The sequence below is a fragment of the Oenanthe melanoleuca genome, chromosome Z, assembly GCF_029582105.1.
Source record: "Oenanthe melanoleuca isolate GR-GAL-2019-014 chromosome Z, OMel1.0, whole genome shotgun sequence".
NCBI classification, from domain to species: domain Eukaryota; kingdom Metazoa; phylum Chordata; class Aves; order Passeriformes; family Muscicapidae; genus Oenanthe; species Oenanthe melanoleuca.
This window is the reverse complement of record NC_079362.1, coordinates 52,630,785-52,649,029: the sequence shown is the minus strand read 5'-3', so window position 1 is coordinate 52,649,029 and position 18,245 is coordinate 52,630,785. Positions and strand designations below refer to the sequence as shown.

At 37.3% G+C, this 18,245-nt stretch overlaps 1 protein-coding gene across 1 annotated transcript in view; it reads left to right on the top strand.

The window, feature by feature from the left end:
- ANKRD31 (ankyrin repeat domain 31) overlaps positions 1 to 18,245 on the top strand; it is a 60,779-nt gene that overhangs the window by 8,987 nt on the left and 33,547 nt on the right. The window contains 7 exon segments of the mRNA XM_056513377.1: positions 2,084 to 2,746; positions 5,868 to 5,986; positions 6,415 to 6,542; positions 9,617 to 9,796; positions 13,390 to 13,532; positions 15,910 to 16,054; positions 17,559 to 17,620. Of these exon segments, the coding sequence (XP_056369352.1) occupies positions 2,084 to 2,746; positions 5,868 to 5,986; positions 6,415 to 6,542; positions 9,617 to 9,796; positions 13,390 to 13,532; positions 15,910 to 16,054; positions 17,559 to 17,620 (1,440 nt within the window).

Here is an 18,245-nt window from a genome sequence, read left to right as displayed (position 1 = left end):
AATAGCCTCTGGAGTATAGGCGGACTGAATGCATTGAGAGTATCTCCAGAGAAGCTATTTTAGGAGCCTTGACTAAGAAAGCTACACTACAGTAGATTTTACTTTTTGGTTATTGGTTGATATTGGCACTAGCAAGGTCTGAGTCCTGCAGAAGAATCTTGAGTGAGATGAACCAATGGCCATCACAGGCTTCCATGTACTGATTTGAAGCAAGGTCAAGACAGACACCTTGACAACTAGCAGTGAGTCACTGAGTATCTTAGTTTTGTGTATCCTTGAATATACAAAATAAAACTATATATTATCTATGCGTAGAATTCTGACACCTCACAATTAGAGTTGCTGAATTTTCTTGGTTTTGGTTATGTAGCAGCATTATTTTTGTTGTGGTTAGTCTATCAGTAGGGGGGACGATATTGTTCAGTGTCTTCATTTGTGACCTGAGAAATAGAACACACTGCACCCTCAGCAGGTTCAGAGATGGTACTGGGAGGAATGACTAATAGACCAGATAGTTATGTTGTCATTCTTAGGGACCTGAACAGATGGGAAAACTGGGAGGAGAGAAGTCTCATTAAATTCGTCAAGGGGAAATGTTCAAGGGAAAATGTGATGTTCTGCATCTGGGGAAACATAACTTCAGGCACCAGTACTCATGGGGACTAGCTGACAGGAAAATAGCTGTGCCAAAGAAGGGCTTTGGAATCCTGGTGGACCCTGTGCTCTGCTCTTGTGAGACCCTACGTGGACTACTGTGTCTGGAGTTTTGTGAATGTCACTTTTAAGGGTTGAATTTCAGATGACTTTGGGGTCTTTAGGATCTTGCAAAATTTCACCCTCTTTTCAAAAATTGCACTGAGCCTTTTTCTTGGGAAATTTGTAATACATGTACATTCTGGATATACCATAGTTCTTCAAGTAGAGAAAGTTACACCAGTGAAGTTTTCTTTTTCCTGAATCATTTAATGTCTGGATGAATTAGAGAAGTAGTGTAAAAATAAAGTGTAATTCAATAAAGCAAAGTAAGAAGTAGACAGTACTTAGGAACAATTTGATGCACGTGTAAAAGATAGGAAGCTAATGGGAGAATAATTTTTCAAGAAAGAATCAGGGATTCATACTAGCTTGCAAACTGAACCTAAGTGTATGCTGTCAGATGTCTGCCCTTTCTGCTTTACTGTGTGTGAGCTTTATCTAAATCGTGTCATCAGTGGTTAAAGGTCACTTGCATTGCCTAATATTGCCACTTGCTGGCAGCAAGACTCCAAAAATGCATTGAAAGAGATTTTCTTAGATCCAGAATTACTAAGTAGGAGCGCTATTATATACAAATGTTATGTAGAAAAAAACATGGTTTAGGTCTCTAGAGGCATTATATTTTTTTTTCTGTAGAGCATTTAAAACAAGGATGGGGAAAAAATAGAAAAGCAATTTATTCATGTGAGAATGGGTGCTTCTGTTGACTGTAGCTCAAAGTGATTAGAAAAGCAGCAGTATTACTTTTCCAAGAGCAATTACAATTTGGTGTTCTCTACTCAGTGTGGAAACCACATCGCTCAAACTTCTCAAAATCCTAAGGTTTTGAGCTGAAGTTTGTGAGACACAAATCCTCCATACCTGTATTGGATCCACATAAACACATAATCAAAATTCCTATGTTGTGTTTTACTAAATATGTATTTTAAGTTATTGTGAATATGTTTACTTTCATTATTTCTGTGTGACAGAAATTTTGAATTATTTTCTTTTAAAGCCTTATAACATCCTCAGGTTATTTGCCATTGCCATTGGAAATGGCATATTATCTTTGGCTAAAATAGATGTAGTCTCTTTTCCCTGGATTTTCACTGCTATACACATCAAAAGCTGAAATTGAAACTTCTTTTGAAACTGAGAGCTCAGTCTAACTCTTGTTAATCTATTGTATGAAGGAAGGATTTGAGTCTTGTAGAATTTGCAAAAATTGATAATAAAATGTACACTCATATATAGAAAGATGAACTTCTACAGTGAATTTTAGTTAAATTCTTTTTAGAAAGAGTTACTCAATGTTTTTGGTAAACTTTTTATATCTAATTATTAGATACCACGAAGATTGGGTAATAAAGATTGCTTTCCAGAAGAAAGCCTCTGTCTACATGATCCTGTGGAAGACATAGTAACAGTTCAAAAGGAACAGCCACCAGAAGATACGTTTCCACATGTTTTAGATAATTGCCACAGCACCTGCATGACCATTATTGACATGGATAACACAGTAAAAGATCATTCTCTTAACAATGGTACAGATCTTTCACTGTCATCCCCAGGGAAGATTTTCATGGGTGTGCTTACTGAACAGAATATAGAGACTAGTGAAGTTGACATCAGTGGTTTGTTGAGATACCCTAGTGATTCTGAGAGTCTTAAAAACCCATTGCCTGACAAGTTGGAGTTGGAACATGCCTGTTCCATCGATTCATCAGCAGCTGAAAGCAGTGATGCCCTGCCAGTAGAGCTTGTGATGGCTCTGAATGCCTCGTCAGGATCAATGGTACAAGCTGCCACTTCTGCAGTGCCAAATGAGACACAGCTTAACGCCAAGGAAGAGCAGCAAAATTCAGAAACCAGTGTTCTGCAGGTAGATGATGAATGTACTCAAATAACAAACGTGATGGAGCCTCCTTGGAATGGAGCCTCTTCCATTCAGGTGGAAGAAATAAATGCCTTCACAGGATCTAACTTGCAGAGCACAACAAATGAGCAAGTAACCACAGTTTAATTAATATTTGAAATGTTATGTTTGTCATAAGATATTATATAAAGTAGGCAAATCACTCAAAGATGGGAATCTTCAATCTAGTAAAGAATAAACTAGCATCAGTAATTTGCATGCTTAAATAATTTCAGTTGTTTTTGTTGTAAAAGTCCAGTGCTATATTTCCTGTTTGGATTGTATCCATGTTATGAAAATAGCGAAGCTGGGATGGGAAATCCTAGTAAAGTTAATTTATTGACTGATGTGGAAACTTAGAATCAGTATAGGATTTTCAAAAACTCCTAGATGCCCTGCACATCGTATAGGATTTTCAAAAACTCCTAGTTGCCCTGCGCATCTTCTGTGTCTCATATTCTCTCCAAAAAGTTTTCTTTTATTTCATTGTAGCATACCAGCGTATACCAGACAATTCCATCTGCAGGTTCCTACTGCATCCTGTTCAGTTTTTGATCCAGGCAATAGTGTGCTGTTTTCTTTTGTCATAGTTCTCACTTCTGTAAGTGCAAATGCTTTGCATTATGATAACTATGTCTTTCCTATAGACTAGGAAGATTATTCAGTGGGGATTTTTTTCACATGTATTTAGAAGTGTACTTATTGTGCTTAGTTCTGCCTAAGCAAGACATACTGAAAAAACTGAGGCATGCATTTATGATCCTGTCCTCTCCTGAAGAACAGATACAGCATGTGGTCCTTGTTGATTCTTGTGCTGTGAAGGTGTTCTGTAACACATCACTTCTATTCAATACCACCAACTCAAAAGTATGGAGAGGAGCATGAAAGGAAAGCCGTTGTTTCTTCCTGTTTAGATTATAAGGGAAAGAGAAGGACAGATAGGAGACATAGATTTATGCTACAGACTGTATTAAGCATCTCTTGTAAACCTGCAACCTTATTCTCTGCTCTGTATTGTATTTGAATAATCTGGAGCTGCAAATCAATGATCAGTCATGTAAAGCTGGCTATTTAAGGTAGTTTCACAACCCACAATGGCATAAAGCATCCAAAAACTATAAGTTAATTCTGTCTTTTTCTAGTAGTATTAACCAAATATATCAGCATGTAATTGAATGTGCCACAGAAATGGTGAATTTCAAGGTGCTGAAAGGTCTGTAGGCTGATTGTCTCAGAACCATAGCACTTTACAAAGCTCTTTCAGTGAAGTATTGATTTCTGAAATTTAGCACAGCTGTGTGAAGGTTAATGTATAGATTTATTCGAAATTGCAGTTAAAATTGAGAAGCAGAGTCGTCTAACCTCTTGTAAAACAACAGTCAGCTTTATCTTTTTGTGCCTTTATCTGGTGTTCTTAAAGGCAGAAGGTAAGGAGGCAAATTACTAAGAAAAAAACCCCAGTTAATTTGTTAGTAACTGTTGAATTGTAAAAGTATATTGTTCATCTTGGTATTTTCTCACCCTTCTTTCTTCAGAGTATTCTTGTGGTGAAACAAATATCCAAAAAGAAGAGTCTGTACTGACTTGCAGATGCAATCAGGATGCTGGATATCACATGTATTTTAGTATATGGTCTTTTATAAAGCAAGTGTGGGGTTTTTTTTCTTTGAAATGTTTTCTTCTCCTTCTCTAACCCTGCTCCCATCACAGATGTGGATCCATGAATGATAGTGGATCCTGCTATGATAGTTTTCTAAGCTAATATATTTGATTTTCCCCAGCTGCTATACAGTCATTAAGGTTGGAAAAGACCTTTGGGGTCATCAAATCCAATTGTCCAACCATGAACTACTGTGTTTACCATAAAGCCATGTCCCCAAGTGCCACATCCACATGTCCTTTGAACATTTCCAGGGATGGTGATTCCACCACTTCCCTAGTCAGCCTGTTCCAGTGCCTGGCCACGCTTCCAGTGAAAAAAGTTTTCCTCATACCCAATCTAAGCCTTCTCTGTCACAGCTAGAAGCCACTTCCCCTTATCCTATTGCTTTTTACCTGGACGAAGAGACCAGACCTCAAACAAACTGTTTTCAGGTAGTTGTAGAGAGCAATAAGGGTACTGCTGAGACCCTTTCTCCTCAGGCTAAACAACCTCTCATCCCATGTTAATATGCATTATCCCTCAACCCAGAGGGACCACTTCTAAGGAGGCAATTTCCCTTCTTAGTTACCTCTCTGCTAAATATCAATTAAAAAAATTAATCAGCACATTCTCCATTTCTGTTTGTATCGTAAGAAAGGGCTAACCAGTTCTCCCACATCATTATGAATTTCTATACATGTGTGCTGAGGGTGTGTCCTTAAAGCTTTCAGCATTACTCAAGTATGTAATAAACTAATGAGTACCCAGATTTCAGGAGCTTGAGTGATACATAGCAGCATGTCACAGTCACATGGCTAGAACAGTGAATGAAGAAATTCAAGCAAATTAAACTTCCACGTGGTGACCTGTCTTTAGGGTGGGATTAGAGTTAGGTCTCTGGTATATATATGAATAATTTAGGTTCCCCTTTGCACAATTTAGGATGAGGTGAATCTCTATCAATCTCAGAGTAGCTCTTCCTCTTTATAAGTGGTGGGGTAATGAGGATGCCTACTGTCATCTATATGCCTGGCTTTTAGAAGGTGAAGGTAAGTGAAATCTTTAGAAATAACTGCTCAGCTGAGAGTTACTGGATTTCACATCTCACCTTGTGTAAAATTTTAGGCTTCTGCAACAGTGAGATGGGATGGGCTATCTTAAGACAGCTCAAGCATCATCTTATTTTTTAGAACAGGAGCTCATGTCCATAGGAAACTGAAACGAATCTGTTGTCATTTCAAATGTCCAGTCAAATAACTTTCAGATAAAGGAACTTTTGTTTGCTGTCATCCATCTTAGATTTATGTTTTAAGTTGTGACCCTGAGCAGCCTAATTCTCTTGGCTAATTCTGCCAGGAGCACATTGCATGGCATACTACTTCAGGATTGCCTCCTCTGTGGCAGCCTCTGTCTTTCATACCTGTAGAATTCCATTTATTCACTTAAGCAATCCTTCAGTTCTCTGTGGAGATACAATTTTAAAAAGAGTGTTCTTGGACCTCTTTTATATACAGCCTTTGTATTAACTTTGTGCCTACCAGTTGCTGCTAATATTTCTTCTTTTTGTCACAGCCTGTGGGTGGTCAGCAGACAGAAGTAATTTCAGATTACTTGGATGCCACGTTTGGTGAGGAACATTCATATTCTGCGCAGCCTGCAGTGTGTCCAGACACAGCCCAAACAACATCAAGGTAAGTGAGACCTCCTCAGGAAAGTGCAGAGATTGTTTCCTCTCATCACCAAATACTAGAACAAACAGCAGAAAATTGCTCACAGTGGCAGTATAACGAGAAGCAAACCTAAGTATTTTGAGTATGAGAAATTTATGCATAATAATTCTTAATTTTTAAAAATATATTAATCTAATAGATACAATGCATGTAGAGAACTCATTTGTCATGTGAATGACTTTAAATGATCAAAAGAAAGATTTTACCTTTTATTTAAAGATCTGAGAGTTAGTTTCTCTCATGATTTACTCCTTATTTAGTACTACTTAAGTAAGCCTGCTATTACAGCGTTCCTTTTGAAATCAAATGTATTCATATTCTTAGGTCTACTGTAAACATTGATTTATATAGAGAATATTTTTGTTGATCCTAAGCAAATTTCTTGTTAGTGAAATTCAGAAATCTACTTCTGAAGATAAGCAAGATCTAGAAACCATCATTTGGCAAGAAATAATTCTGAACGAGTATGCAGAAGCTAATCAGAGGAGAAGGAGCAAGAGAATTGACAACAAACGGAGTAAGATAGTCTAGGTTGTTATCATACAGATTATTATTTTAACAACTATACTGAATCAAATATAATTCATAATTTTTCCAGTATATTGTGGCATGGTTTTCTTTTAAAAATATAGTATAAACATTCATTTTAATAATTAAAGTTATTGATAATTTCCCTTCTTCTGAAAACCCTTATATTAGCAGCCTAACAGTTAACTTGTTTGCATAAACTGCTTCATAAGAATCAAGAGATGTTTTTAGGATGTAATTTTTATTACAGTGATTTATATGAAAAAATTAGGTGGATTCTGAAAAGGAGAATAATTTTTTGTAGAGTGAAAAGTTAGATCCTGAGCTACAATTATTTATATTTCTGCCATTTAGTGTTCTGTGTGCAAAATCATTGTCAGAGCAGTGCCATCCTCAAGAAGTAACCTATACAAAACAGTTTATTCTGTTTTGAATGCCTGCTGTTGTTACTTTGTCTACAGGATTTTAAGGCCTTTAATACCACAGACCAGTCTTTTGAAGTATTTTTCTTTGCAGTATGCTTTTTTTAAAGAAAAAGATTGCTATTTTTCATCCTTTGAAGAAGAGAAATTCTTGACATTCTTGCAGAGTTCTTGGAGACGGATTTTTTTGGAGAATAAAGAATTTTCTCACTTAAGTGTTCACTCCAGCACCTTTAAGATTAGGCCTTTTATGTTGGGGTTTTTTTTGCTTAAGTCTACTCAGACAGGGTTTTTTCATTTATCTACAATCTTTTAAACATCCTACAAAGTTTTTAAGTATTTGAATTGCAACAGCTACATATTAGATCTTTAAAAACATAGAGAAGTGTACCTCCAGTTAACACGATTTAGTTCTCTTTTGCAGGATTTTAATTATTCACAGTGGAAGAACCATTTTGATGAGATTTAAAGTTAAATGACTAACTGCTCATCTATTTCAAATCGACTTGCTAGCTTCCACTCAATAAATAAATTACTGATTCTTTAGCATGGTTTCTGCAGAAAGAGTTGCACTGCCTATAGAGGTAGTTTAATGGTAAACCAATTTAGCAGGCTTTCCTCCCTTTTACATCAGACCTGTCAAGGGCCCATGAGTCGTCTTTGGTAATTCACTCTAAGAACTACCCCATGACAAGTTTTTGTTTGGGTCTGCATGTATCACTTGTTTTGCACAAGGTCAGGCACATGGAAAACTCTAGGGAAGGCAAGTGGAAGTAATGGGAAATAGATCCGTGTAAGGAAGATTTTAATGAGGTAAAGTGTAACATAAAACTGCACATGATTCTGTTTATGTCTGTGCAGTTTAATCTCTCCTGAACTGCTTGACTGGTTTAGACGAGCTTTGACTAGACTGCATGTGTTACATGATTGATACCTTACAAGGCTGAACAGCAGAGAGGCACTGTGTGCTCAGCTGAGGGAAACCCTTATCTTTTAGATTCTAAAAATCTACTCAAAGGCAAGAATTTACGAATGTTTGGAGTTAGTCCAAGCTCACAGTGTTTCACAATGCACAAAACTTCTGGCTGCGTGAGTTACAGCTCTAGAAGAACTATGGGTTTTAAGGTCTATTTCTGGTGATACCAAATTTATTTTTACCATTTTTGCTTTTATATATTCTCTATATTCTTTACACATCTATTTGTAGCTCTGGAGCCCTGAATTGTATTTTCAGTTAGCCCCACTCCTTTTCCCTACCTTATTCCTACCCTGATAGGCAGAAAGACAAAGCACATTCCAGAGGCTCCAAGCTACGGATCTAAGGCCCCTCACCTATCTTGGTTCTTCCTGGGTTCTAAAGTTGAAACCAGCTTTTTGACACACACTTTCATAAATGAAGTTTAGTTCTGTCTGAGGGAGGAGGATTAAAAAAAGAGTTGAACTGGTGTGGAATTAGTTCACCACTTATGTCTCTAATTGTTTTTTTTTTTTGTCAGTTATGTTAATTTGCTAGACTTACTGAACTGTGTTCACCCCATGCGGGGTTGTACCTTATCCATATCTGCCCCCAGAGGTCTCCACTAAAGAATAGCCTTTATATTAGCTACTGTACTAATATTGCCTCGAAAGTGTGTTGTTTCACTTTTAGGTACTTTAAGGCATCACTGGCCCCTGGGTGGAGTTTTAGGATTTACGAGGCATACCTGCTACAGCTCGTAGAGAGGAGCAATGTATATAGCCTGTATATATAGCTGTCCTAAGAGTTCTCATTGGTAGATGAATTAATGGCCTAGGCCTGCACCCTGTCTATCTTCAAGCGATTCTCCTGTTCTTTCTTTCTTCCCTTCTTTCTTCCCTCCTTGTTTTTCATCAGAGGCAGTAGCCAGGATGCTCTTCCCCGTGGTTTTAAGGGATGTTGCTGGTGAAATACTGAACAGCTCATCTGTACTGGAAATAATTTAAGCCAAGCTGAAAACTGTGATGATTGCATAATGGGAGATAGCGTTTGTTTTGTAAAATACTAAAATAAACATTTTTAAAAGTCTGTTTTAAATTTTACTTTTTCCACTTTTACTCATATTCACCTTCCACTGATTGCAGAAATGACTGAGCTGGTTGTGAAGTAATGAGAAATGATAAACCTAAGGGAGATAATCTCAGTCACTATCCTAGTGCAAATTCATGCTCACAAAGCAGAGCTTTTAAAAGATAAATGAGTTAAAAAGAATAGTGGATAAATTTGACTTTTAAGAAATTATGGAATAACTGACGAGTTATTGAAATGGTCACCTTATAATGATTTTCATGCAGAATAATTGTTTTGTTATCCACTGGGAAACAATGCACATTGCAAAAAAATCATTAGAAAAGAAGAAGTCTGAAGTTAAAATACTTCTACATAGTCATATTTTTGTGTCTTGAATTTCAGTTTGAGTTTTGTTATGAAATGCACCATGACATTCTTTATTAAATGGGATTATTATTCAATTTGTGATATGTTTTTTGAGATTTTAATTTTTACTAGATTGAATGAACATTTGTTTCTTCAGGTATCTTATTTACTAACATTGATATAAAGTGAGGCCAAGATAAGAGAGAAAAAAGCTTCTCTGTGCAACAGATCTTTTACATTCTTTTTCAGGACGAGAAGCCTTTGGTAGGAATGCCGTAAATCCAGCTCGCCCCCTTTCACTTTCAAAAATACACAGGAGGAATGTGTATGGTGAGAATTTACTGCATAGAGCTGTTACTCACCAAGACATAAACCTTGTACGTAGGATAATAAAAGCTGGAGGAAATGTAAATGCTCAGGATTATGCTGGTAAGTTGCAATTATGCTAAAACACTGTTTTCAGTACAAGTATCTGCCTATAATTAATAAAAGCATGTATTATGAGTTTGTGCAATGGACAAGACTGCAAGTTTGTGCGTGGTCAGTTGATTATTAAATTTGTATTGGTTTAACTTAGTACTTGTTCCTAGGAAAATATGTAGATCTAGTTATAAAAGTATACAAGAAAATAAAATTTTGAAGGAGAAATTAAGCATTTGAAAAAATTGCAGAATGGTGCAATTAGGTTTATGTGCTTAGTTCAGTGATTCCATCCATGCTTATCACAAAACTGTCCCTAATTTAATAATCAACTTCATAGGTGTCTTGAAGTTGGGGGTTATTTTTTGTCCATTTCAGTGGCCAACTTGAGATGTCAAGATTTTGCCTAAATTTTTCAGGAACTTTGATTTCACCCTTTACATCTTGAGAGAAGTTGAGCACTGTTTTGAATTTTTGAAGTTGTGATTACTTGGCATTTTCCATTTTTTCTTTGTCTTGGGCAGGGAAAAAAAATCTTGACAAGGAGCAGCCATCTGTTAATGTTTTGATTCAAGCAATTTGCCTTATTCAGTTTTGTGGGTGTTACTCTGTGTCAAAGACTTCACTACACCTTAATTACAACCTGGTTGTTTCAAATATAAGGCGGCTCCTAATCTGTGCCTCACTGTCTCATGCTTTAGTGTCTGAAATTTTTCTGTAGCAAAAAAAGAAAATTGTTTCACACAGCTGGCTCTTTTGCTAGAAAACTTCATTCTTACTGTCTTTCCGTATTGTGCTAGCAGCTAGGATTTCACAACTGTCCTGTAGGAAAGAAAAAAACACATTGTGCAGTTAATAGGCTATTGCATAACGCAGGCATATGATGGACCAGAATTAAGGTTGAAATTCTCTCGTTCTGGAATATATTGAGAGATAGATTGAGTCAGCAGCAAATCTCAGACTTTGACAGTGCAGACATTTGAGCTAACAGAGTGACTTATAATATGTACTAATGTGTGCTGGAGGCAGATGAAAAAATATTTTGTTGGTGGGGTTCAAAGCCCTGTGTTGACAACTGAGAAGTACCTGTAGTGTGGGTTCAGCTGCAGCCACAGTAGGCAAGTGTACTAAAGTGCAGTGGTTCTAGATTTTGGGGTCACAGTTGCCTCCTTTTTCTGCCTTTGCATATTTTTCTAGGCCCCTCCAGACTCTGGCTGCTGTTTTGTTTGTTTTTTTTTTTGGAGCAAAAGGAGCAGAGCTGCATAAGATACCTTTTAGTTGTACTCCTTGAGGAGATGAGAGGTTGACCTGTCCCTGCTTCTTTCGTTTTCAGTGAGGCAGGTGTAATCAGAAAGAGGTAGGCTTTGAACAGACTTGTGTCATTTTGGCACACACTTTCATCTTGGTATCTTTGAGTCATTGTTCTGAATATTGTATTCTGCCTCTGTGTCTGTTCTCCTCCTTTAAAGTTTCCCCCAGTGATTATTCATATCTTAGCCTAGTGTTTTTTCCTTATTCCTATGCTATGGTACTCTGCTTCAGTACCTTACTGAGTTTTTGGGATCTTCTGTTGTTTGTTTTCTTTTGGGTTTTTTTCCTCCTTTTTATTTCCTGGACATCAGCGTGTAGGATATGGCCAGCATATTAGAGATACTGTTCTGTGTTCTGAGTTCGAGTCTTGACTCACAGTGTCGCAAGGGATCTGAGAAACAGCTGCATTGAAACTTGTGTTTCTCCTTGATTTGGAGCATGCACAGTGTCCTTGCAAACTCATGTTGCTAATCTGTAGTGATTATTAATTGAATGTGTTGCAGGTGCAGTTTTCCCAGGTCTTATCATTAGATCTGATAGAGGATACTTTTCACTGAGGGAGAAATTAGTACATTCCCCTAAATGCAAATCTTTATTCCTTAACCAAATTCCTTAGATTCCTTAGATTTCATAACAAACCTGCTTACTACGAATATACAATAGTCAGGGTTGGGTTGTATATAAAAGAGCCTCAAGAGTATCTCTCTGTAGTGAAATTAAGATAATTTTGCTTAATGGGACTGAAACAATCTTATTAAGCCTTATTAATGCACATATTTTGTATGTGAATTAGGCCCATACACCTTCTGATAAGGGAAAATTGTTGAAGAGTAAAACTATCCATCAAAGTGGAGGATGTTAGTTATTAAACTAACATTCTGGAGGGCATTTTAGTTTTTGGGCTGGAAGTTAGGAAGTGGAGAATTCTCTGTGTTTTTCCCTTATGTCTCTCAACCTGCATGTTTGAGGACCTGGTGCATGGTTATGCTAAACACAGTTCAAAGACCTATATTCCATATTTTTTCTGTCCTGGTTTGAAGGACAGGTATCTGCCAATAAAAGCAGAAGCTTCTCTTTGAGATGGAGAATGTAAAATTAAGGGGCTCTCAGGCAAAGATATGGGAATTAGGAATAACAGTTCTTTACTAGGAAAATTAAAATAGAAATACAGTATTTCAAAGAACAATCCCGAAAACACTGACAGAGTCAGAATACAATCTGACACCTTGTCAGTCAGTCAGGGTGTTGGTAGCAGTCCAATTAAACGGTGGCTACAGTCCTCCTGCAGTGGCAGATGTGGTTCAGCTGAAGCAGTGCTCTTGTGGAAGGTGCAGTTTTCCTCTGAAAGTCCAGGATGTGGAAAGGTCCAGCTTTCCTCTGGGATCCAGTGGGAAGAAGGTAACTTGCTGTCCAAAATCTCAGTTTTTATCTAAGTAGGCAAAGCTTTGCTCCTCCCCCTGGCTGGAGCATCTCCCGATGGGGTGATGTAATTTTATCAGTCATGCAGTGGGACTTAATGGCCCAGATGATATCTTCCTGGAGGGAGGATGGGCTGTGGAAAAGATAAAGATGATTGCCTCATCTTGTCTTAAAGATGGCCCATTGGCAGATAATATGGGCCACGTAGATAAGGATCACTGCCCCACCCGGCTTCAACAGATGGTGATAGAATACTCATTTCTGGCCACATCAACCCAACACATTTTCCTAACAGTTCCTTCACAGAGTGGAATTCATGTAATATCTTGCTTCTTTTGCATGTAACTGGGTGTGAATGTGGAATTTCACTAGGGATTTTTCATTTATTTGAACACTCATTTATTTGGATAGTCTTACAACATTTTTGTTTGCTAGTAAATAATTCATGCCTTTATTTTTGCCACTCCTTTCTTACTTACCCTCTTCAGCATAGCCATGTAAGTAAAAGAAAGTAGTGAAAAATTACCTTGTCCTTAAAATAGCATATATGTTTTACTCCAGGAGAAATTACTAAAATATGGGATAAATAATTGTTATTCTTTCCTTTCATGATAGAACTATCAAATCTAAAATTAATGTTGTTACAGCAGCATCTACTTCCTCAGTAGGTGCAAATTTTGTCTAAAGCATGAGATCTCCCAACTCTTGTGATGTTCTCATAAACATTTCTTCAAAAATCTTACTGGAAAGCATCAGTTTTTACTATTTCAATATACTCTGTGAAGTCTTCATCAGAGAGACAACCTAAATCTGACATAAATTTATAGAATTTTTTCACCTAAATGTGAAATGCATGTTTTTCTTTGTTGTAGGCTTGACTGCACTACATATAGCAAGTGTGGAAGGCTTTTATGGGATAGCAAATCTGCTTTTGAAGGCAGGAGCTGATGTTAATGCTACACAAAAGGAAAAAATAACACCCTTGCAAGATGCAGTTAAAGAAGGCCACTATGAGGTATATTCTTAATTGAACACAAAGTATGATTTACGAATAGAAGTTATTATTTCTGAGACCAGAAGGTCACACAATATTTTTATATGGGGCTGGTCTTTTTAGATTATAGATAAATTCAGGAGCTTGCAAGTCCTCTCTGTCTGATTTCTATTCAAATCACTCCATGCTTAGCAAGATTTGTCTAAAAGGAGAGATTTTTTCCTAACTGTTTTGGACAGTGGTTGTACTACTGAGGAGTAGATTGCTACCGTTTAATACTGTTTCATTCACTGATTTTGTAATTATCTTGCAGAGTAACTTCTGACTTGAGCAGTCTTCTGGACTATTAATGAGATTTATGTAATGATTTTGGAGTCATGGATATGTGGTGTGTCATTACAACCATGTTACCCATGTATTAACACAGAACATGGAGGATTATGGGGAAATAGTCTTGTATTTTGTAGGGTCTTAAACTGAACACTAACTGAATAGTCAGTTTGAATTAATGGCAGAATTTCTGCTGAATGCAGTGGTTTCATAAGCATGTGTCTAATTGCAGATCCTCTTTAAGTGTGATAGTGGTCACTTCCACCTGTCTGTGCATGTCCCTAGGGTGGTGAAATTTATGTAGGAGTTCTGTGTGTCCCTTTTATCTGCTGGGAGTTTTTTTCTGTAGACCTGCATATACGCTGTCTAATTCTTACTGAGTTCCAAGATTTTAAAGGGGGTTTTTTTTGGGATGACTAATAAATTTTGTTGCTAAACATTTGGTCTTTTTCACAACTGAGATGAGACTAACTCAGTTCCACCTGGAAAAGTCTCTTTTGAGCAAAGAGGAAGGGGTGGACTTCTGGTTAATATATTTTCTGACACTTGAAAGCCTCAAGAATAAGTTGCAGCTTGTGCATAAAAACTTTTGCAGGTTTGTGAAATATTTCTGAGTTTTGTGACTTTACCTAAGACAGTTGTGGATGAGGGACTCTGCATCTCTCCAAGTAATACTTAGGGGCCAGCAGCTTGAGTGATACTGGAAGAGCACTGATCCCAACTATGTCACTTGAGGCACACCAAGGTCATTCAGCACACAGCTGAGTTAAAGTTATGTAAGCTGGTATATCCAGAGAGAATGGTACTACATGGTGGTACTGTATTTACTCATTGCTCTATTTACTTAGTAGCAGTAAAATTGTCTTACTGTAGTGGGCTGTCAGATTCAACTTTGTTGTTTTTTGACTAGCAACAAAATACTGATAGTGATTCAGTAATTCGACTTTCAGTAACATGGTATTTGGAACTGTGTTTTTCAATGATACCTTCTCTGTGTGAAGTAGATTGGAAATGCAGCTTTTGACTACTTTATCTGTACTTGCCATGTGCAAAATAAATTTATTTCAGAAAAAATGCTAAGTGTATGAAAGATTTCCTAGTAGTCTGGTTAAAGAGGACAGTGTACATGCATGGTGATGCTCGCAGTGATTCTGTTATGGAAGAAATGTTATTAATGTTACTGGTTGAAAAGAATCTAAAGACTTGGGACAGCTTGTGAAACCCAAAAGGGCTTTTGCTGCCAGCCGAACCCTTTTTAATTTACTCTGTTGTTAGGAGAATGTAGGAATATGAAAAACTGCATTAACAATTTTCTCGTTAGCAATCTGGTTAGAAGTAATGAGGGACTTGAACACACAGGTGAAGGATGTGAGTCAAGTTCAGTCTGAAATGATAACAGATGCTCAGAAAAGAAATACAGAAGTACAGGTAAAATCATTCCAGCTAATGCTGGAATAAGATTGCAGAGTTACCCAAGAAATGAAATAATCAGGCTATAAGTTTCCCATGTCTTAAAAAAATATTTTGCAAAGGTTGATGGAACAGTTTGTTAAAGTGATAATTTCTTGAATAACCACAGAATCCAAGCTTTATATTTGTGCAAAAATCATAGTGTTGGTAGCAAGATCATCTGAATGTGTTTGAGCAGATATATTTCGTACATCAGAAATAGCTGTCAAAACTTCCCTTGCAGTCACAGAAGTCACAATAGACACATCCAGAGCACAGTTTATTTTCTCCTAAAGTAAATATCCTAGATAGATAAGCTGACTTGAACCCTAAAATCACCTGTTATTTTCTTCCAGTTAATAGCTATGAGAGGATGAATCTACCGTGTATTTTGAGAGACCTTGTTTTAATGGCATCAGGTTAATAATTGGAACCATTTATAAAAATAATAAGACTATAGGATAATGATGCATCTAGGGGAATGGTTGATATGTATGAACAGAATAAAAAGGGATTTGATTTCAGTTGCTTGTGTTGTCAAGTACGAGAGAGAAGCATGTATGAGGATTCTGAAAAATACTGTCAGAAAATAAATAATCTGAAAAACTTACTTTTCTAGATGGCGAACTTATTACTTTGGTATGGAGCTGATCCCTTATTAAAAAATCACGTGGGAAGGTGTGCATTAGACGAAACTTCTAACCCATCTATGATGAAACTTCTTAAAAGTTATGTAGCAAAATCTAGAAGACACTCAGTAGCAGGTAGGAAAGAATTACTCTGACATAACATCACTGCTAAATGGAGAAGTTTAGAACATCTGTTGAATGCTTCCATAATTACTGCTAATACCTCTATGTCCTTCACTGTCTGATGCCTTGCATTACCAGTGAGCACTCCTTACCCTTCCCAGTTGCTGACATTGTACATTTTGCCCTTTGACAAAGTGCAAAATATAATGATGTCCAGCTTTTTTTGGGGCTGGAATTACCTCTCAATTTGAAATGAAGGTGTGAAACACAACAGTTGTCTTATCTAAATGGAAGATGCAGCATTGCTTGACTTGCTGATGGATGAGGTATCGTTGAGAGGTAGAGATAAATTTTGGCTTTAAACTGGTATAAAGTTTTTTAACGAAAATTTCGAAGGATCCATAAGATAAAAAATGGGAAACTAGGATTAGATCTGAATTGTTGTTGGGCTGGGTACTGGAAAATATTACTTTAGGTAACAGCTAGTGAGTTTGTAAGGAGAAATCTGAATTAGAGCTAGCAATTGGCTAAGGAGAGAATAGAGTCTTGTAGAGTCTTGGGAACTAAGTTGTGAAGAAGGTTTGGAGGAGGCTGTTCGATCAGAAGCAGGTAGAAAGTAAGCCTTGATTATAGGTAGGACTAAGACCATAGACACCCATGGGCCAGTGTGAGCTGTAATATGTTTAAGTCAGAAGGAGCCTCAATCTCTCAGGCTATTTAATACCCATTACTAGTTTTTCACATGGGTGGAAATCAAGCTGTAACATGTAGTCCAGAGATAATCGAAAGACACTTCAGGGCCTCAGGATAGTTGGTAAGGGAATCTGGTAGGCAGGTAATTTTTTCCTCTCTTATTCCTGTTGTGAGCAGGGACAATGGAAGAACCAGACAAACACAGTCTATTATGCATGACTCCATAGCTAATGTCACTGTCACAGTTCTGGGTTTTTCAGTAAAGGGATGGTTGGGATGTCCCCAGGCTTTCTGGTGTCAGATGGAATTCACCTTCCTCAGAGAAGGAGGAAGGTCCTTGCTCATAAGTTTTGCTCATTGACAAAACTTGAAGGGAGACTGAGATTGTACCGGACTTGCCCATGAGAAGCTGTTGGGTGACATGAAGATGAGATGGATGGGGTGCTAGTAAGGGCTCTCAGCCTGCTGCTCTGAGGTTCTTTGGGTATCGTGAAGCACACTTGAAGACTTACAGAGAGGAGCCAGGCGCTGCACTAAGTTTAAAAAATAATTGCTCAGCTCACTAATCATCAAGAAAATTTGAAAGTACGATACCATTCTTTACTCTCATGAAACCTGGTTTAAACAAGATGCTATTTGCAACAAAGATTAGGCTCCAAAATTTGATAAACTCATATGTTTTAGATTCCAATAAAACTCTTAGAAATCTAAATATTTTAAGTAATGTTCCATGCAGTATTGTAGATGTAAGATGGTATATATGTTAAGTAAGTTATTAATCTTTTCAGTTCTGGTTTCTTTCTGTATTTCCTTTTTATTTCAGGTGGAGATGATTCAAAGAACATGTTAAATACTCAGTGCGTAGAAGATACAAACCAGCAGCAGGTACATCTTTACAAAGAAATCTGATTTGATCATAAACGGTTAAGGGCTTGCTGACATTTTTCAGTAAACTAAAGCAGATGACTATTTCTGAAGTATTTTTCAGTTCCAGCACACAGCGTACTAGATACAGCCAGCAGGAACTGAGAGTAATAATCAATGTTAAGCTCATCCTTACTAGTACTTGGAATAAGGTACAACCTCATGAGTATGCAAGACAGAGGCAGGTGTCTCATGGATGGTGGTTCTTGCTGATTTTACAGGTGCTGCAGAGCTAATTACAGAGACCATGGTACATCAGTGCCTGTTTGTACTTGCAGAAGCCTTACTGAAACTGCCCTTTTTCTGCCTGGCTTGTAGCAGCAAGATAATTATGTCTTGCCTCTGGGTAGAGTAAGTTGTATTGGGTTTTGAGAGGAAAGAGTTGGAAAGACACTGTCTTGCATAGGGGTTGTGCAATTATGCTGTGAGATCTCAGCAGGATGAGGGAGCTGGTGCCTCATGTGAGGACAACACCGTGACGAGTCACCTAGGTCGTTGTTTGCATATAGTGCAACAGTTTTTAGCATTAAGAGCTGCATTTTCTCCCTGTTTTCTTCCTTTGACAATGATAACAGATAATATCTGA